Source organism: Natator depressus, chromosome 22 (assembly GCF_965152275.1).
Source record: "Natator depressus isolate rNatDep1 chromosome 22, rNatDep2.hap1, whole genome shotgun sequence".
NCBI lineage: Eukaryota > Metazoa > Chordata > Testudines > Cheloniidae > Natator > Natator depressus.
Window position 1 is genome coordinate 19,140,375 of NC_134255.1, and position 17,420 is coordinate 19,157,794.

Sequence of the window (17,420 nt, forward strand, 5' to 3'; positions counted from 1 at the left end):
CCCACCCCAAACCCCAACAAAAAGCAATTTCACTTTTTATAGTCAAAATGGGGAGAAATTATTAATTCCCATATCCATATTCAGGTAAACAAGCACGGTGTGAGTACAGCATCGGTATATGCAAAGTACAACTGACCAAAAGGGATTGCTTTCATCCAGGTGCCTCCTGACAAACTGTAGTTGAACAGGCTAAAAGGAAATTTAAAAAAAAAGTTTACTGGTTTTGATTTGTCTCACTCCTTTTGCCTGTAGATCAGGCCAAACATCAAGCATGTTGGGAGGGGCACAATTTAAAGCAACACTACTTGACCATAAAGCATTCTCCAGTAATATACAACGCAGAATGACAGACAGCAGTTCATGCCAAAAAACAGAAGATGGCAAGCAGCTTTCTGTGCCTTCAAAGTTAACAAGTTAAAGAATTTGCTTTTTCCTGCTCAAATCTATATAAAGGTTGTTCTGGGCAGAGTATGCACAATGCTGCAGGAGGTGAAACACCCCAAGAGAGCTCCAGAACTGTCAGTTTATGCATGTAAGTTGGTTTTGTATTGTTTCTTTTAAACCCAAATTCACACCTATGTTCTGCTCAGCTACACTAATAGCTACTGGATTTCCCTCATGCCAAGGTGGAACACAGGTCTTTGCCCTCATCAGAGCTTGTAAAGTTCCTGGAATTTTAAGAGGGAAATCAAAGAGTACCTCAAACAAGTTAAGCTATGGAGTTTGAGGCTTTTCCAACCCAACAAGTAATCTTTTCCAAAAAGAGCGGCACAAGACAATATTGCAAGCACCAGAGCAAACCCACCCTGACAAGGGACACTTGTCTAGGCCTGCTCTTCATAGCAGTCAGAGCACTTTTCAGATGTTTAGTGTTGCAGAAAACTGAGCCCCTCTCACCTTTAGCTGCTCCCATAATCAGTCTAATCCCTTTAGCCCCAGCAACTTTCATTAAAAAAAAAGTTATATATGAACCCAAAACAGAAAAAACGTATTTACAAGTTTATACAAGTATACACATCCAATTTTCAATGGGACACTGTGCCAGAGGAAAGAGGGCCATGGTTCTGAAATAAGTCTACATATCAAGTGCTATAACTACTAATGGAGACTTATGGAAACCAGTCTTTAGTGTTCTGCTAGAGCATACGAGCTTTTCATATGGCTCCTGCAAAAGATGATAGGCTGCTCTTTCCTTCTAGAGCTATGATGTTGCACTTAATCAGCCCAGATTTTTAGCGGTTTTTGTTTTAAATACATGTATTTACAGTGTGGGTGAACTGCAGTTGCATATCAACTCCTCCAATTTAACAAAAAGTTAAACAAAAAAAAAGTGTTACATTACATTACTGATAGTTTCATCTCGCAGCCCTGGGCTTGAATATTGTGGGGGAGGGCAAGAGACGGGTTGGGAACTTTTGACCTGGAAAGAAAAAAAGCTGTTGATTCCACGGGCTGTATCTGAAAGGTGATATTCTGAATGGTCTCATAGCATAAGGCACTTTGCACGAATAAGTAACAAGCTGTTTAGCTTAAAAACGGATGAGTAACCAGGGAGAAGTTGAAATGCACTCAGTGAGCTGTTGGAGAATTTGAAATTGCAGACAAACTTCTGTTCATCAAGTTTCTTCTCTTTTCAGGGTTTCTCTTCTTCCCTTGCTGCCGCTGCCCCTGCACCCCCCCCCCCCAAAGAAAAATTTTTAAAACCAGCAGTTTAGTGCAACTAATGTTCAATCAGCACACAGTGCAAACAAGTGAAAAAACAAAAAAGTATTCCTTCTTTTATCTTCTTTCTTCCTTGTTGCCAAATTTAAAAAAGAAAAGAAAAGAAAATATGTCTGAGCTCTTTAGTCTTCATAGTTCCAAAATGAAAAGAAGACGAAAAACCCAAAAAGAGAAGGATATCCCCAAAGAAACGATGTGTCACAGATCTGGATCAAGGGGCTTCAGCTTCTGGTGTTTGTAATCAAAGCCTAAAAACCAAAGATCCTGCAGTTAGTTTTCTCTAAAATTGTTTTAAAAAAGCTAGGAAGAAAATACAGAAAAGTAATTCAGTTTTTATGATTTAGCAGCTTTTAAAGCTAACTGAAGTTCTGGTCACTTTGCTTGAAAGTTATACAAGCCTAACATTCCCTACTAAATGAAAGGCTATAGCATGATATATGTTGATGACTGCTTTTATAGCAAACATAAGTGTCGAATAAAGTAACAAAACAGGAAGCTGCCACTCATACTGGGTGATGGAAAGGGAACAGCCCAAAAGATGAATGCATGGAAAAAAGGAACTTTCCTTTAAAAAAAATAGGAAGCCATCGTTTGGTTAAGTGGCTAAGCTCTTTAATCAAAGATTTCAGAATAATTTATTTACAACTCTGAAAGCCTCCTGTATCTCAAGCACCCAAATCACAAGTGCAGGCTACACTTCCATGCCTCAGACTACCCACAATACAGGCTTTCCGCAGTCAGTGGCTCTCAATGGCAGCTCTACGAGGTATGCTAGCACCACACTCCCTTCTGAAGGCATTCTAAAATTAACCAATTCCTGTATGCTAAATCTCTAAGTTACAGTATTACCATTAGCCACCAACTTTTTCCTTCAAAAAGGAGTCTGCTCTGCCAGCCACACAGCGGGTACAAGTTAGCCTGGCTTGATTAGAATTATTAGTTTCCCCTTCAATATTTCCAGTGAGGAAACAAATGGTTAATTTTTCCTTGGCGTAGTTTAATGAAGTTAAATAGTCTCCTCCTATATCTAGTTTCAGGGTGCAGCTCTTTCTAGAACAAACAGATTATGCATTGTTTCAGAGATCCATTAAAATTCCTGATCAATGTTTTGGTTCCTGCTTCCAGAAACAAAAGAATTGACTCTCTCCTTTTCTATCATCTATAGGAAACATAGTACAATGACTGAGGAGGTGGAATCAAGTATCCACAAAATCTCTGAAGGTCTATGCTGCTGAATTATAACCTCAGGGTACGTTAACTAGCACTACAATTCCAAACAACAAACATGAGGGATTTACCTCATCAACTGCAAACATTTTTGCTGGGTAGGCTGAAGCATAAGCAGGAGACTCTCACTCTGTGGTGCTGGGAAGTGAGACTAGAGTTTTGGATTTTTTTTTTTTAAAAGCCATTTCAGAGAGACATCTAGTGGCAACCAAAGTGAATTACAGAAATAAACCATCCTTAACATACACAGCTTCTCTCTCCTTCAAGGAGCCTACACAAGCAAATACTGCATCTCCAATAGATCAGGAAATGGGAAAGACTGTAGGCTCCTGGGTGTCTAAATCTGTTCATTTTAATAGGTGAAGTGCTTGGCTCACTGTTTCTCTAACAGAATGCATCTTTCCTCCACACTCCCCACTTTCTCATTGCAGACATCAGCCCATCCTTCCTATACTCCTATTACTCCATAACCCAAGGATCATCTTTGGCATCTCTCTCCCCCTTGCCTAATACATCCCAGACAACATCCAAGTCCTGCCATTTCTTCATTCATAACGTTGCTAAAACTCTAGTTCACGCCCTCCTTTTCCATCTTGCCTACTCTAACCTCCTCCTATTTGACCCCATTAATACTAGCAATGTAAATATCCGTTAAAAAAGTGAACCGGTTAAACTATTTAAATTATATAACTGAACTAGTTAACCAAGGTTGCTCCGGCCCAGCCAGAGCCAGGGGCCCTGCCAGCATGGTGGGGGTCCTTCCCACCAGCTCAGCGCTGGGGTTCCTCCAGCTGGCACGGGGCCACCAGGTTAACGGTTAAGGTCGGTTAACAGTAAGTCTAATTCTTACCGGTTAACCTTTTACACCCCCTAATTAATACACCCATTGCCCCTCACAAATCCATTCAAAACAGCTGCTCAGACATTTTTCTTACCCATCACACTCCCTTTGAGCCCTTGTGTTAGTACTCCATTTCATACAAAGTTAAAATTTTGTCCTCACACTCAAGGCTCTTCACAACTCTGCCCCTCCCTACTCATTTAAATAGCCTTATTGCATCAGCCTTTCAACTTTCTCCACTCCAGTAATGCTAGCCTCATCCACTTGTTTCTCAGCTTCTCCCACAGCCATTTCTGCACTTTCTTTCTTGCTGAACCTCATGCATGCAACAGCCTCCTCAAACTGATCCATAAGGCCACTACCAGCTCCCTCATCACCCACCTCTGCTGTAATGCCTGTAAGAAGTCAGTTAACCAACAGTGGCTGTTTCAGTTGGGAAGAACCAGTTTCTAAAAAGAAACTGAAATCAAGACCCATAAATTTTCTGCAATAGCTAATCTATGCAATGAGGTGTATTTACTTTCATCCCCTCATCTCTTGTGTCCCACTCCCTTGTTAGCTCTTTGGAGCAGAGACTCTCTTACTGTATTGCCTATACCAGTGGTTTTCAACCTGTGGTCCACAGACACCTGGGGGTTTGCAGACTAGATCTAAGATTTCCAAAGGGGTCTGCACCGCCATTCAAAATTCTGAAGTTAAAAAAAAAAAGCGGCCTGTACAAAGCCTAATACAATGGTGTCTTGATCAGGGCCTCTGGGTGTTACCAATACTAATAAATCAATGAGGATAAGAGTCCAAAATTCAGCAGAGAGCCACGTTTATTGCCTCTTCCCTTCTCAGAGTTTCTTGTGTCCAGGCAATAAACTCTTATCTTACCTCGAAAAGACACACAAAAAAGTCAGCAACTCAAGTGAGGAAAAGGCTGCTTCATATATTAATAAATCGTAAGTATGCCATGCCCATTCATTAATTAGTTTATCCATTGAGTTCACAACACCTGTTCACACATTTTGGCACAACATTACTGAACAAGAGGGTATGCAGGAGAATGACACAGTTCAGATACTGGATTAGGTCAAAACAGCTAGTCTGCAGGCTACCTCCTTATTTAGTGCAGCTCACCATGCAGAGTGGAATGGACAAATCAAAAATCAAAGGGGAAGGAAAGGTAAGAAAAAAGTGAAGTGAAGTGATCCATACAATCAACTTATTCTATCTGCCTCAATTTATTTCCCCACTGCCACACACCCAGCCTTCAATTCAGTGGCTTTCTGAGCAATCATATACGCACATGGTTAAGGTTTCTCATCATCTACAGGTTCAGTGTGGTATTCTGCCACATACAGGCTCTTGTCAATGTTGCTTGGGATGGGTTTAATTTCAGTTCCCAACTGCTCCTCAATACTTTTCAGGTTGAATCGATCATCATAGGTGATCAAGTTGATGGCCAGGCCCAGGTGACCAAAGCGACCTTCACAAAAAAGAAAGGCTAAAGTAGTAACAGTTTTATCACACAAGTCTGTAGGTTGTCACATGACCAGCTTACACGTGATCATGCAGTAATAAAAAGGTAGTTTCAGACAAGACTGACCAATCCAAACCCTCAAGCACATCAGTACAGTAGCTATTTCAAGTTTCACATCCCCATTTATTGCTGTATTTTTTAGTATTGCTTCAGAAAAGAAAAAAAGTGACATTTCTGCTCCTCAAAGGAGAAGAACCATGTTAAAATACACCAATTAAACTCTACAGATTTCTGAACAGTCTCCTTTCAGGCTATTGTCCCGTCTGATGTCTGCCCAATGACAACATTTTATTGAAAAGTTAAGCCAATAACTGTGTGCAGAGGTTTTTGTTTAAAAAAAAGAGGGGGGTGGGGCGAGCACACAAAATTCAGTGTTTTTTATTTTCCCTCACCCTGATAACTCAAACACAACTGAATTCAAACTTTACAGATTGAGTCCTCTCTGATGTGCCTTTGCTAGCTAGGAATGAATAATTTTAAGTTTCAATCCACTGACATTCAGACATCTGACAAAAATCTTTGGAGTATACATAGAAGAAAAAAGTGGCATGGTTACAAGTGTGTGTTTACCAGCGGTTAATAACTGAACTACATCATCTTCCTCTCCCCCCTTGACTTTCCTTTCTTTCTATTCTCTTGAAACTTCCTTCTCACCACAATCCCCAAAAACATTCAGCTTCTCCCCAAAAAAACCAAAAAAGTTGGTATGTCTGTATAACTATTCATACTAAGTTATGGTTGTGTTTGAACTATTTTGATAAAAGGGAAATGTTAATTTACAATATATTGCTATTGTTGATCCTGTATTAAGATTTACATGCACATACATGTGTCAAGACATTAATTGTAATGTCTTATTGTTAATGACCCCAAGTATCAACAAAAATCCTCTCCCCCTCCCCGCAGAAAAGCGTGTGTTTAAAATGCACATGCACACAGCTATTTGAGTAGTTTTCTTAGATTGCCACGAGAAGGAACCTGTCTTAGGAGGCTGAAAGTATATTTTGATTAAAATATTTAAAAATTAACAGATATTTGGGCCAATTTCAATAACCTAACCATTTAATCCTGTTTTGTATAATGTTCCAACACACCTTAAAAGAGAAGGTCTTTACACAGCTTTTCCTTGGTGAAAAAGGAATGAAGTTTATCTTTGTACAGGCCATTTTAATTAAATTAAAACAACCCACCAACTCGCTTCAAGCCATTTGAGAGATACCCACAATACTTCAGAATAAAAAGCAGAAGTAAATCTGAGCAGTAGCAAATTATACTTATTTATTTGCACAGCTTTCCTGAAGAACACTTCCCTTCCCTCACCTGATCTGCCAATACGATGGAGATACGTCTCTGCCAGCTTTGGAAAATCAAAGTTTATCACCACATTCACAGCTTGGATATCAATACCTCGGGTAAACAGATCTGAAACAGAATTCCATTTAATTAATGGATTTTATTTCACCAAAAACCACTACACTAGCTGGAATGGGAGGGTACAACAGGAGCTAGGGGAAAAGGCTACCTAGGATGGAGAGGTTACTTGAGCATGATAAAATACCCTTAAAACATGGTTAGTATATTTAAGAAACTGGATGGTGAATCTCTCCTGTGAGAACTGCTTATTTTGTATTTAAATTTTGTTCAAAAAATCTTCCCCTCACCCATTTTGGGCCTGGATAACATTGTGAAGAACCATCAAGACACGAGCTTTCCAGACTTGCTATTGAGGATCCTTCATATGAGGAACAACTCCTCTAACATTTTGCCTACGTCTGAGCATCCATTTCACAACACCCTTTTCCCTTGAAGGGAAAGTACACTATTTTCAACTGAGTCTCTAAAGGCTTATACAACTTGTTTTCCAGCTAATTTAACTATTTTGCCTTTCTTCTGATGCATTTTGGAGAAGTTACTATTCTTAGAATACAAGCTTCCAATCAGGTACTGAATTGATGAAGTCAGCAACACCACTCGTCAGCAACTACTGCAGTGTGGAATCCTGACAACAGGCTGAATGAAGGCAGCACTGCAGTTTCACACAGTTCTCTAAGTGTGAGATTAAAACAGAACACTTTAAAAACTTGTTTTTTTTCAAAATAAGAAATCAACAATTTACCTTAATTTTGTTATCTAAACCCCCCCCCACAAAAATGTAACAGAACAAAATTAGTGCACATAGAGTACCTACATACTTTTTCAACTAATTAATATTTTACTTGTATAAATGTTAAAAATACTAAGGTTGTGGCAAAAGCTAAATTACCAGAAGGATTCATAGGCAAGTTTGATCCTCAGTAGTTGACATAATAATGTGCAAAAGTAAGCTATACCTCTTTATGTAGAAATTACTTTAAGTTAGTCATGACTCATGCACTCTGGTAGTTGTTATCCTTTCAAAAACTAAACACCAATTTATGATGAAGTAAGGTAATGACTGCTACCTACAACATATGGGGATGCTCTGCAGGACACTAGGAGCTTGGCCAGACTTTGTAACAGATAAAGTAAGAGGCCCCAAAGGAAGATGCTACAGTTATTAAAAAGGTTAAACTAGTTTTTTCTGGTTTCAGAGTAGCAGCCGTGTTAGTCTGTATTCACAAAAAGAAAAGGAGTGGCACCTTAGAGACTAACCAATTTATTTGAGCATAAGCTTTCGTGAGCTACAGCTCACTTCATCGGATGCATTCAGTGGAAAACACAGTTTTTTCTGTTATACTTCAGCTGCTTCTAAAATTATCCTATGTAAAGAAGTATGTCTTAAAAAGAAGTCCATGTGTCAAATGCAAGACTAATTAAAGGGCAGTTTTATAAATTACTCTTATACAATCATTTAGGTGGGACATGAGTAAAACTCAGCATAACAGGAAGGATGCTACATGGTTCATGATAATATGCAAATAATGAATGCCTCAAAAACATTCCAAGTCAGTGTTGGGGGAGGAGGGCAGGAGAATTTAACATTTGCCTTTTGTCCTTATTTAACCACAGTCTGCATATATATATGCCTGAAATCTCATCTTAGGCGTTCTTGCACAATCTTACTGTAACATTTAAACAGTAATGTTACATAACAGAGATACAAACTGATTGTTTAATAATTTGTTAAACTAAGCTCCTAGGACAATAAAACACAGTGTTATAAGAAATAGCCAGCATGGATTGGTCAACAAATCATGTCAAATTTAATTCTTTGTCTGGGTTACTGGCCTTGATTTTAATAATGCTTTTGATACAGTTCCACATGCTTCTCATAAGCAAATTAAGGAAACATAGTCTAGATTGAATTACTATGAGGGTGTGCACAACTGGCTGAAAGATTGTACTCAAAGAGTAGTTCAACAGTTCACTGTCAAACCTGGACAATCTAGTGGGATCCCACCGGGGGTCAGTCCTAGGCCCGGTACTGTTCAATAGTTTCATTAAAAATTTGGGTAATGGCAAGGAGAGTAAGCATATAAAATTTGCAGAGGACGTCAAGCTTGGAGGGGTTGCAAGCACTCTGGAGAACAGGATTAGAATTCAACATGATCTTGACAAATGGGAGAATTGGTCTGAAATAAAAAAGATCAAATTCAATAAAGATAAATGTGAAGTAGTACATTTAGGAAGGAAATATCAAATGCATAACTACAAAATAGGGAATAACTGGGTAGGTGGTAGTACTGCTGAAGATAATCTGGGAGTTATAGTGGATCACAAATTGAATGAGTCAATGCAGTTGTGAAAAAGGCTGTGAAAAAGGCTAATAATCTGGAGTGTGTTAACGGGGAGCCCTGTATTAAGACATAGGAGGCAATTGTCCTGCTGTGCTTGGCACTGGTGAGGCCTCAGCTGGAGACCAGTGTCCAATTCTGGAGACCAAACTTTAGGAGAGATGTGGACAAACTGAATAGAGTCCAGACAACAGCAACAAAAGTGACGAAAGCTTTAGAAAAACTGACCTTTAAGGAAAGGTTAAAACAACTAAACGTGTTTAGTCTTGATAAAAGAAGACGGAGTGAGGACTTAACAACTGTCTTGAACTATGTTAAAGGCTGTTATAAAGAGGACAGTGATCAACTGTTCCCCACATCCACTGAAGGCAGGACAAGTAGTAATAGGCTTAATCTGCAGCAAGGGAGATTTAGGTTAGGGATCAGGAAAAAAACGTTCTAACTATAAGGGAAGTTAAGCTCTGGGAATAGACTCTGGCATTCCCTCCATTGAAGGTTTTGAGAAGGCTTGAGAAACACCTGTCAGGTGGCCTAGGTTTACTTGGTCCTGAATCAGCACTCGGGGGCTGGACTCAAGGTCCCTTCCAGCCTGACATCTCTTATAGTCTTGAAAGATTCTGATCACTGAAGGTAAGTATAGTTTTCTTCATTATGATAAAAAGCAGGTGAATTGATTGCATCTATAGTCTGGTTCCAGTTGCAACCTCTAGAAGAGAAATGATCTGTGTTTACTACTAAAACTGAAAAAGGATTAAACAAAAGAAAGGAAACGCTTACCAGTGCAAACAAGATTCCGGCATAAGCCATTTCGGAAATCGTGGAACACACGATTACGGTGTTCCTGGGAGAGCAGAAAAAAATATCAGCAGCTTTTACAAACTGAAACATGGGTCCTACTACTTCTCTCCCCCATGAGCCGGAATAAACAATGGAAAAATGAAAACTGAACACACTCTTTAAGAATAATACTGAGCACTTCTTGTGCTTTCATCCATGTTATAAAGTGCTTCAACAAAAGAGGCTTTTGGTACAACTTTTGGGTACAGATATTTAACTAAACTAGTCAGAAACTGATGCAATTCCTGTGGATGGACAATCTGTTTAAGAGTGCCTCTTAAAGTAAACAAATTTAAAGCACTCTAACTGAAGAGTGTCTATCCAAAGGGCTTGTATGAATTTAACTACATCAGCTTCCGTACTGAAAAGCTACACAAAGTTGTATTTAGAGAAGGCCTGAAGCAGATAAATTAAGTGATTTGCCAGAAGTCACAATAAATCAACTGGGATTAGAAATCAGGTCTCCTAGTAGTACACTTGGATTACAGCTGTCCTAAAGAAAATCTAAAATTTGAAAAGTTACTTATTTGCATTCCAGATATTTTGACTATCAAGTCTTTTTCAAGACATTCTGTTATTTGTTGAGTAAAAATATTCAAATTTACTTTATTGCTTAGAGATCTATTAATAATTTATGTTATAAATCAATGCACGACAAGTCAGTCTCTTTCTGCTAACTCAAGTCTTCACTCACTACTCATTTTATTTTTAGTGTATGTATTTTTACATATCAATAACCATGGCACCATCTTGGCAGCACTGAAAAAATTCAAGCAGTATCAATCTTAATCAACCAGTTTAAATAAATGATAGGCCTGAGATGCATAAACAAATATGCACTGCATTGTGCTGTGAAGATCAGCTAGTTGGAAGTCTGATTTGTGCCACTAAAAAACAACTTTTTATTCAGATTTCAATGAACAGTCAATATTGAGAGCAACCAGAAAACACATTAAAGTTTGTTTTCCGCCCGGGGAGTATTTGGATTAGTCGTCTTACCAGTGAGTAGCAGCTGAAAAGTTCTAACATCCATTTATAAAAAACAAATGTGAATCAAAAGGTTTTAAAATGAAATTTGGTTACAAACGGCATCTGAGCCTACCACCAATGTTTGCTAGTTTGCGGAGACAAGATCAGTATTGAAGTCTGGAGCTAACCCATGATGAGAACTGACCTAAAATTGTGAAACATATCAATGGAATCACATAAGACAACTAAAATGTAAGACATGAAATGTGTATCAAAACTGGTTTTAATTAAGGTGCTTTTGATCATGTGACTGAGTTGCTGTGCTAAGAAATAGGATCACAATTTCTTTTATTAAGCAGTACAACACTTTTGAGTTACAGTTCTTGAAGGACTAAATATTACAATTCTAATTCACACCTGTATTAAGTTTTTATCAGTTGCTTTCATACTAACTGGTATAGCTTCACACTCACCTGCCTCATTTTAGCATGGATATAGAAGCAGGAATAGCCCAGCTGGGAGATCTTCTTGGCTAGCAGTTCAACCCGTTGTGAGGAGTTGCAGAAAATGATTGACTGGTTAATCTGGAGCTGAATAGAGAGAGAGGCGTTAAACAGCAGCAGCATTTTACTTACAAAGCTTTGAAATCTGAGGAGAATGCATCCCTTTCAGGACTGCAAAACATGTATCTGGGATTCCAGCTAGAAGAAGTCACTCATTCTTCTGGCTGCAAAGAGAAGATAATGAGAGTTCTCCTATCGGGAGGTCTGCAGTTTAATAGTACAGCAAGAGAATATGCATTTTCAGAAAAGATCCTGGGCTTCAAATTTCAAAGCTACAGCATCAAAGTAAATAGTCCAAGATATCACTGTTCATTTAAAGAAAGCCACTTTTTAAACAACAAAAACACTAGGTTAAGGAAAATCTCCTTTCTTGCTAGAATGCATATCTTTGCCATTAAGTTATGTTCTGAAGGATAAATGAAGTGGTTCAGACTGGTGTTCTAGTTGCATCACACTGCCCAGTAGCATACTTACCCTGGAGAATAGCGTATTCAGGCAGTGTACTTTCTGCCGCTCAGTTACATAGGCATAGTACTGGGTAACTCCCTTCAAGGTCAATTCCTCCATCAGGTTAATCTCATAGGGTTTCTGCAAATGGGAATTCTGAAATAAAGAGGCATTTCAAATTAAATTAAGGTAGAAAAGACATGCCTGTCTACTCACAAAAATTAAGTATTTTCTTACCTAACCTACTATCCTACCATTTGAGATGCATCACCTGTCAGTTATGCTAGCACAACCCCGACAGATAAAGCCAAACAGGAGTGTGCATCCCAAGACTGCAGTTGCAGATAGTGGCTATGTACAATGGATGTTTATTTAATATTCCCATTTAATGTTTTTTAGGATACAAAAAAACTAAATCCAGAATGCAACTTAGAATACCCATGCATAAATCACATCAAGAAAAAAAAAAAACACTACCACCACCACCCTGTTTACATGATGCACATTTACCTATGTGCATGAGGGCAAAGTCCCCACACATCCATGCACTCCATACCCAAATGGACATGAAGAGGCCACTTACCATGAACTTCTGTACACTAAGTGGGAAAGTGGCTGAGTAGAGCAAAATCTGCCTGTTTTTAGGTAGCGTAAGAATAATGTCCTCCATTATTTGAACAAAATCCTGAGACAGCAATTTATCTGCCTGCGATGAGAAGAAAAAAATATATATACCAGTGCTGCACATTCTGGATGTTTTTTATTAATGTTAAGTTAGAAGAACATGAAATATAACTAATGTTATAACTAATGTTCTCCTCAACTGGTGAGGTAGAAAGCTTGCTTTGGAGTATACTGCTTCATGGACAGCTTTATTTACCTACTAGGAAAAAGCTTTACTTCAACTGCAGAGACACCGAGAAATGCAATTTATGCTGCCTCACTTCCAACTCTTCCAATTTAAGAGCCATACCAGACTGAGGAAGGAAGAGCAGAAGAGATTTCCCATTCCTTAACTGGAATTCATAGATTCTAAAGCCAGAAGGGACCCTTGTGATCATCTAGTCAGACCGCAACTCAGGTCACAGAACTTACACAAAATAATTCCTAGATTCTATATATCTTTCAGAAAACATCTGATCTTGATTTAAAAATGGTCAATGATAGAGAATCTACCAGCACTCTTGGTAACTCTTGTTCCAACGGTTAATTGCTCATTGTTTAAAATGTACACCATATTCCTAATCTGAATCAGACTTGCTTCAGCTTCCATCCACTGGATCATGTTACACCTCTCTCAGCTAGAATGAAGAGACCATTATTTAATATTTGTTCCCCATGTACATACTTACAGACTGATCAATTCCCCACATTAACAGAAGAGCAGCCATACTAGGTCAGATGACTGATCTAGCTTAGTATTGTCTGTCTGTCTGACAGCAGCCAGTACCAGATGCTTCAGAGGGCAATTTCAAGTGATCCACCCCTATTGTCCAGTCCCAGCTTCACACAGTTGGGAGGCCTAGGGACACATGGAGCACAGGGTTGTGACCTTGAGTATCTTGTCTAACAGCCACTGATAGACTTTATTTCCCCTCCCTCTCCCCCATGAACTTATCTAATTCCTTTCTGAATCCAGTTATACTTTTGGCCTTCACAACATCCCACAGCAACAAGTTACACAGGTTGACTGTGTGAAATACTTCTTTTTGTTTTAAACATGCTGCCTAGGAGTTTGATCTTGTGTTACACATTACCCTTCGGGTAAATAATGTTGTCCCATTCACTTTCTCCACACCATTCATGATTTGATAGACCTCTATCACATCCCCCCCCCCCGCCCCCAGTCATCTCTTTTCTAAAGTGATCAGTCCCAGTCTTACTGTCTTCTCATACAGAAGCTGTTCCACACTCCTAATAATTTTTGTTGCCCTTCTCTGCATCTATTCCAATTCTAATGTATCTTTTTTGAGATGGAACAACCAGAACTGCATGCAGTATACTAGGTGTGGGCGTACCATCAAATGTATATAGTGACATTATGATTTTTATCTTTTATTATTTATCCGCTTCTTAATGGGTCTTAACATTGCCAGGTTTTTTGACTGTCACTGTAAATGGGGTAGATGTTTTCAGAGATATCTCCACAATAACTCCAAGGTCGCTTTCCTGAGTGGTAACATCTAATTTAGACCATATTTTGTCTGTATAGTTGGGATTACGTTTTCCCAATGTGCATTACTTCGAAATTCGACGTTATTAAGTCCATCTGCCGTTTTATTGCCCAGTCACCCAATTTTGTGAGATCTCTTTGTAACTCTTCGCAGTCAGCTATTTGTTAAGTGACACAGATTAAGCTCCTTGAGTCTATCATCATAAGGCAGGTTTTCTAATCCTTTAATAATTCTCATGGCTCTTCTCTGAACCCTCTCCAAGTTTTCAACATATTTCTTGAACTGGAGACCCCAGAACAGGACAAACTTTTCCAGCAGCAGCCACACCAGTGCCAAACAAAGATAAAATAATCTCTACTTCTACTCAAGATTCCCCTGTTTATGCATCCAAGGATCGCATTAGCCTTTTTGGCCACAGCATCACACTAGGAGATCAAGTTCAGCCGATTATCCAGTATGAACCCAATGTCTATTGGATGTAGCAAACTATTTCTCACATCCCCACTCTCCCAGCCTCTGACTCAGATTCAGTTGTTTCAAGAGAAGTTAGAAGGAATGCTGCTTTTACTCTACTGGAGAACAAATATTTAGTAACACACTCTTCAATCTAGCAGAAAAAGCCAGAACATGATCCAATGGCTGGAAGCTGAAGATAGACAAATTCAGACTGGAAATTATGCATATATTTTTTTAATGGTGAGAATAGCTAGCCATTTGAACAGTTTACCAAAGGTCGTGGTGGATTTTTTAAATCAAGATCAGATGTTTTTAAAAAAAGATACGCTCTAGGAATTATTTTGGGGAAGTTCTATGGCATATGTTGTACAGGAGGTCAGACACCTTGGAATCTATGAATCTACTGGATCTTTGTATATCAGTTTATACTGAAAGGTTTGTATTACAACAGTCATTTTAAATGGAAGAGTAAGAGCTACCCATTTCAGAAGAGAGATTGTTAACCTAACGCTCAGTGGTCCTACCAATTAAAGGGAAAGCAAACTTTCCCTATCAGTTTGCTTTTAACAGTCTCTGAGAAAAGTACATGCTGAAAACTCTTCCCCCCAGGCTACTTCCCCACCCCGAAAAAAATGCAGAAATGGATCAATCTCAGCTTTATGATGTCGACAGAAAGTCTGAAAATTTTACTGGCCAGCAATGCTCAATGAGCAGGCCTGCCGAGATGTGTCATTGTTTTAACTTCCTGTTAATGATCTGCAAAACATTGAAAGATATTTAAGACAGCGACTTGCCTCATCCAATACTATCATCTGGACATGTTCAACTTTTGCTACTCCTTTCTTGATGAGATCCAAAATTCTTCCAGGGGTAGCTATCACCACATGCACTGTAAATTTTATAAAAATACGCATTTAGGTGAATTTTTGCTTGGATACGACAATTACATTAAATCAACTTTAAGGGCCTGTATGTACCAACAGTTTGTGGAAAATTGGTGTGTAAAATCTACCTCAAGGTAGCTTGACATGCACTAATCTACGTGGCCCCTGTTCCCACACGCTATAAGTTATGTAGTATGCTCGGAGGTATTCTGGTTTCAAAGCGGTGTAGACTGAAGTGCACTACAGAACTTACAGTGCACTGAAGTAGTGTCCACCTGGACAGTTGGCACATGACATATTCACACCCCAGTTTCTTGCAAACTAGATGCTTGCATAGACCAGTCCTTAGAGATGAATATAGAAGGGATGCATAAAACTTCATCCTGGCTCATAAAAGGCCAATGCTAGTATAACAGTAGCTGAAAGGGAGATATTTTAATGCTGTGTTTTGCAGTACTGTGCAAGCCACTAAGGAGCAGCAACCTTAATTGGGAAGTGTCCTTACCTGTATCATCAAGCCTCATTATGTCATCACGCAGATTGGTTCCTCCTGTTGTTGCCATCACTTTGGCACCTCCCATGTGTTTGCTAACCTGGATACAGATCTGACTGACCTGCAATGCTAGTTCTCGAGTGGGAACAATCACCATTGCTGAAAGAGAAGATGCACAAAATCCTCAGCACAAAGGATGCATTTTATCTTTTAATACTGCCTTCCTCCCAGTTCAAAAAGGCACTAAAGAATGACATCCTTATGAACACACGTACTCAAACTCTATGATGGCTAAACTTTTAAGAATTTTCATAAACCTTCTTAAACCTGTTAATGAGTCGTCATGGAAACTACATGGGTATTCTTCATGACAAGGAAATACCACTGTGTTGAAGCACTGTAAGTTAACTGGCATTCCTTGTGTAGGATTAAATAGTGCCAGACACAACTTATACCCCCAGCCACCTGTACACCACACTTCTTTTTCAGGGCATATAAGCAAGGATGATGAGAAATTTGTAATAGCTGAGATTTTCAAAGCAGTCTTGGGGATTAATTTTAATTGAAAGTGTGTCCAAATCCCCAGGTTGCTTTGAAAAATTCAACCACCAATTTTAGGTATAAATCTGCAGGCCATCAAGCTACACTGATACCTACAATCTTCTAATGTCCCATCCCACCAATACTGGTGTGCAGCAACCGGGCTACTCATGTTAGTTCCTAGATGGAGCTTTATGTAAACCTGTCTTCAACTCACCTTGTATATTGTCCTTCTTTAAGTCTAGCCGTTCAAGTAAGGGAATGAGGTAGGCTCCGCTCTTGCCAGTTCCATTTTTAGCTCTAGCCAAAATATCCCTACCAGATAAAGCAATGGGAATACTCTCCTCCTGAAAAGCAAGCACAGGGCAATGCAACAGTAAAATAACCTCAACTACAACTTTAAAAAAATAGGCCCTGTTTAACACTGACCCTGATAAGGGACAGGAGAATTTTCCAGTGCAACACTGAGTTATAAGACCCTATATATGAAAGTACACCAACCTCATCACAAAGACAACAAACTGATCAGGAAAGAGCATTTCAGCATCCCACTTGTGAGAAAACTGCCCCCAGTATCCCATTTATCAATGCCCTACTACTCTAGCCTGGTCATAGGCAGAGTGAATGGACCAGCTACCACAGGAATGATTCTAATGTGCAGAGTACATACATAAAGTACAACAAAGGAGATGGGGGAGAGGTGCTATCGAACTATACCATGGGGAGAGAAAGGCTCTCCACCATAACCCCCATTCCAGACACCGATTAGGCCAGGAAAAGTAGTAGGGAAAACTGCCTGTGTGACTTCAAGATCGTATATATATTTTACCATTACATCATGAAAACAGAGGGCTTATTAGCTTTTGAAATTTAAGACATCCTTTATGGAGCCAGCTCCAGACTCAAAGACCAGAAGTATTTTTCTTTCTGCTGTTCAGTAAAAAGTATAAAACCATTCTTTAACACTTAGACAAAGTAACAGAGATAATAGAGCCCAAGTTAAGATAAGTGTTCAGAATGCCTTGTATC

The 17,420-nt window shown here is 39.1% G+C and overlaps 1 protein-coding gene across 2 annotated transcripts in view; it reads right to left on the minus strand.

The window, feature by feature from the left end:
• Positions 1-41: 41 nt before the first annotated feature.
• The window catches only part of DDX6 (DEAD-box helicase 6), a 25,547-nt gene continuing 8,168 nt past the window's right edge, over positions 42-17,420 (minus strand). For both annotated transcript variants that reach the window (XM_074936859.1, XM_074936858.1), the window contains exons 5-14: positions 16,609-16,738; positions 15,864-16,010; positions 15,265-15,363; positions 12,428-12,546; positions 11,872-12,000; positions 11,308-11,424; positions 9,806-9,869; positions 6,636-6,737; positions 5,082-5,261; positions 42-1,970 (exon numbers count right to left, since the gene is read on the minus strand). In XM_074936859.1, coding sequence (XP_074792960.1) covers positions 5,086-5,261; positions 6,636-6,737; positions 9,806-9,869; positions 11,308-11,424; positions 11,872-12,000; positions 12,428-12,546; positions 15,265-15,363; positions 15,864-16,010; positions 16,609-16,738 — 1,083 coding nt within the window. In that variant the 3' untranslated portion in view covers positions 42-1,970; positions 5,082-5,085. The remainder of the gene's footprint in view (positions 1,971-5,081; positions 5,262-6,635; positions 6,738-9,805; positions 9,870-11,307; positions 11,425-11,871; positions 12,001-12,427; positions 12,547-15,264; positions 15,364-15,863; positions 16,011-16,608; positions 16,739-17,420) is intronic.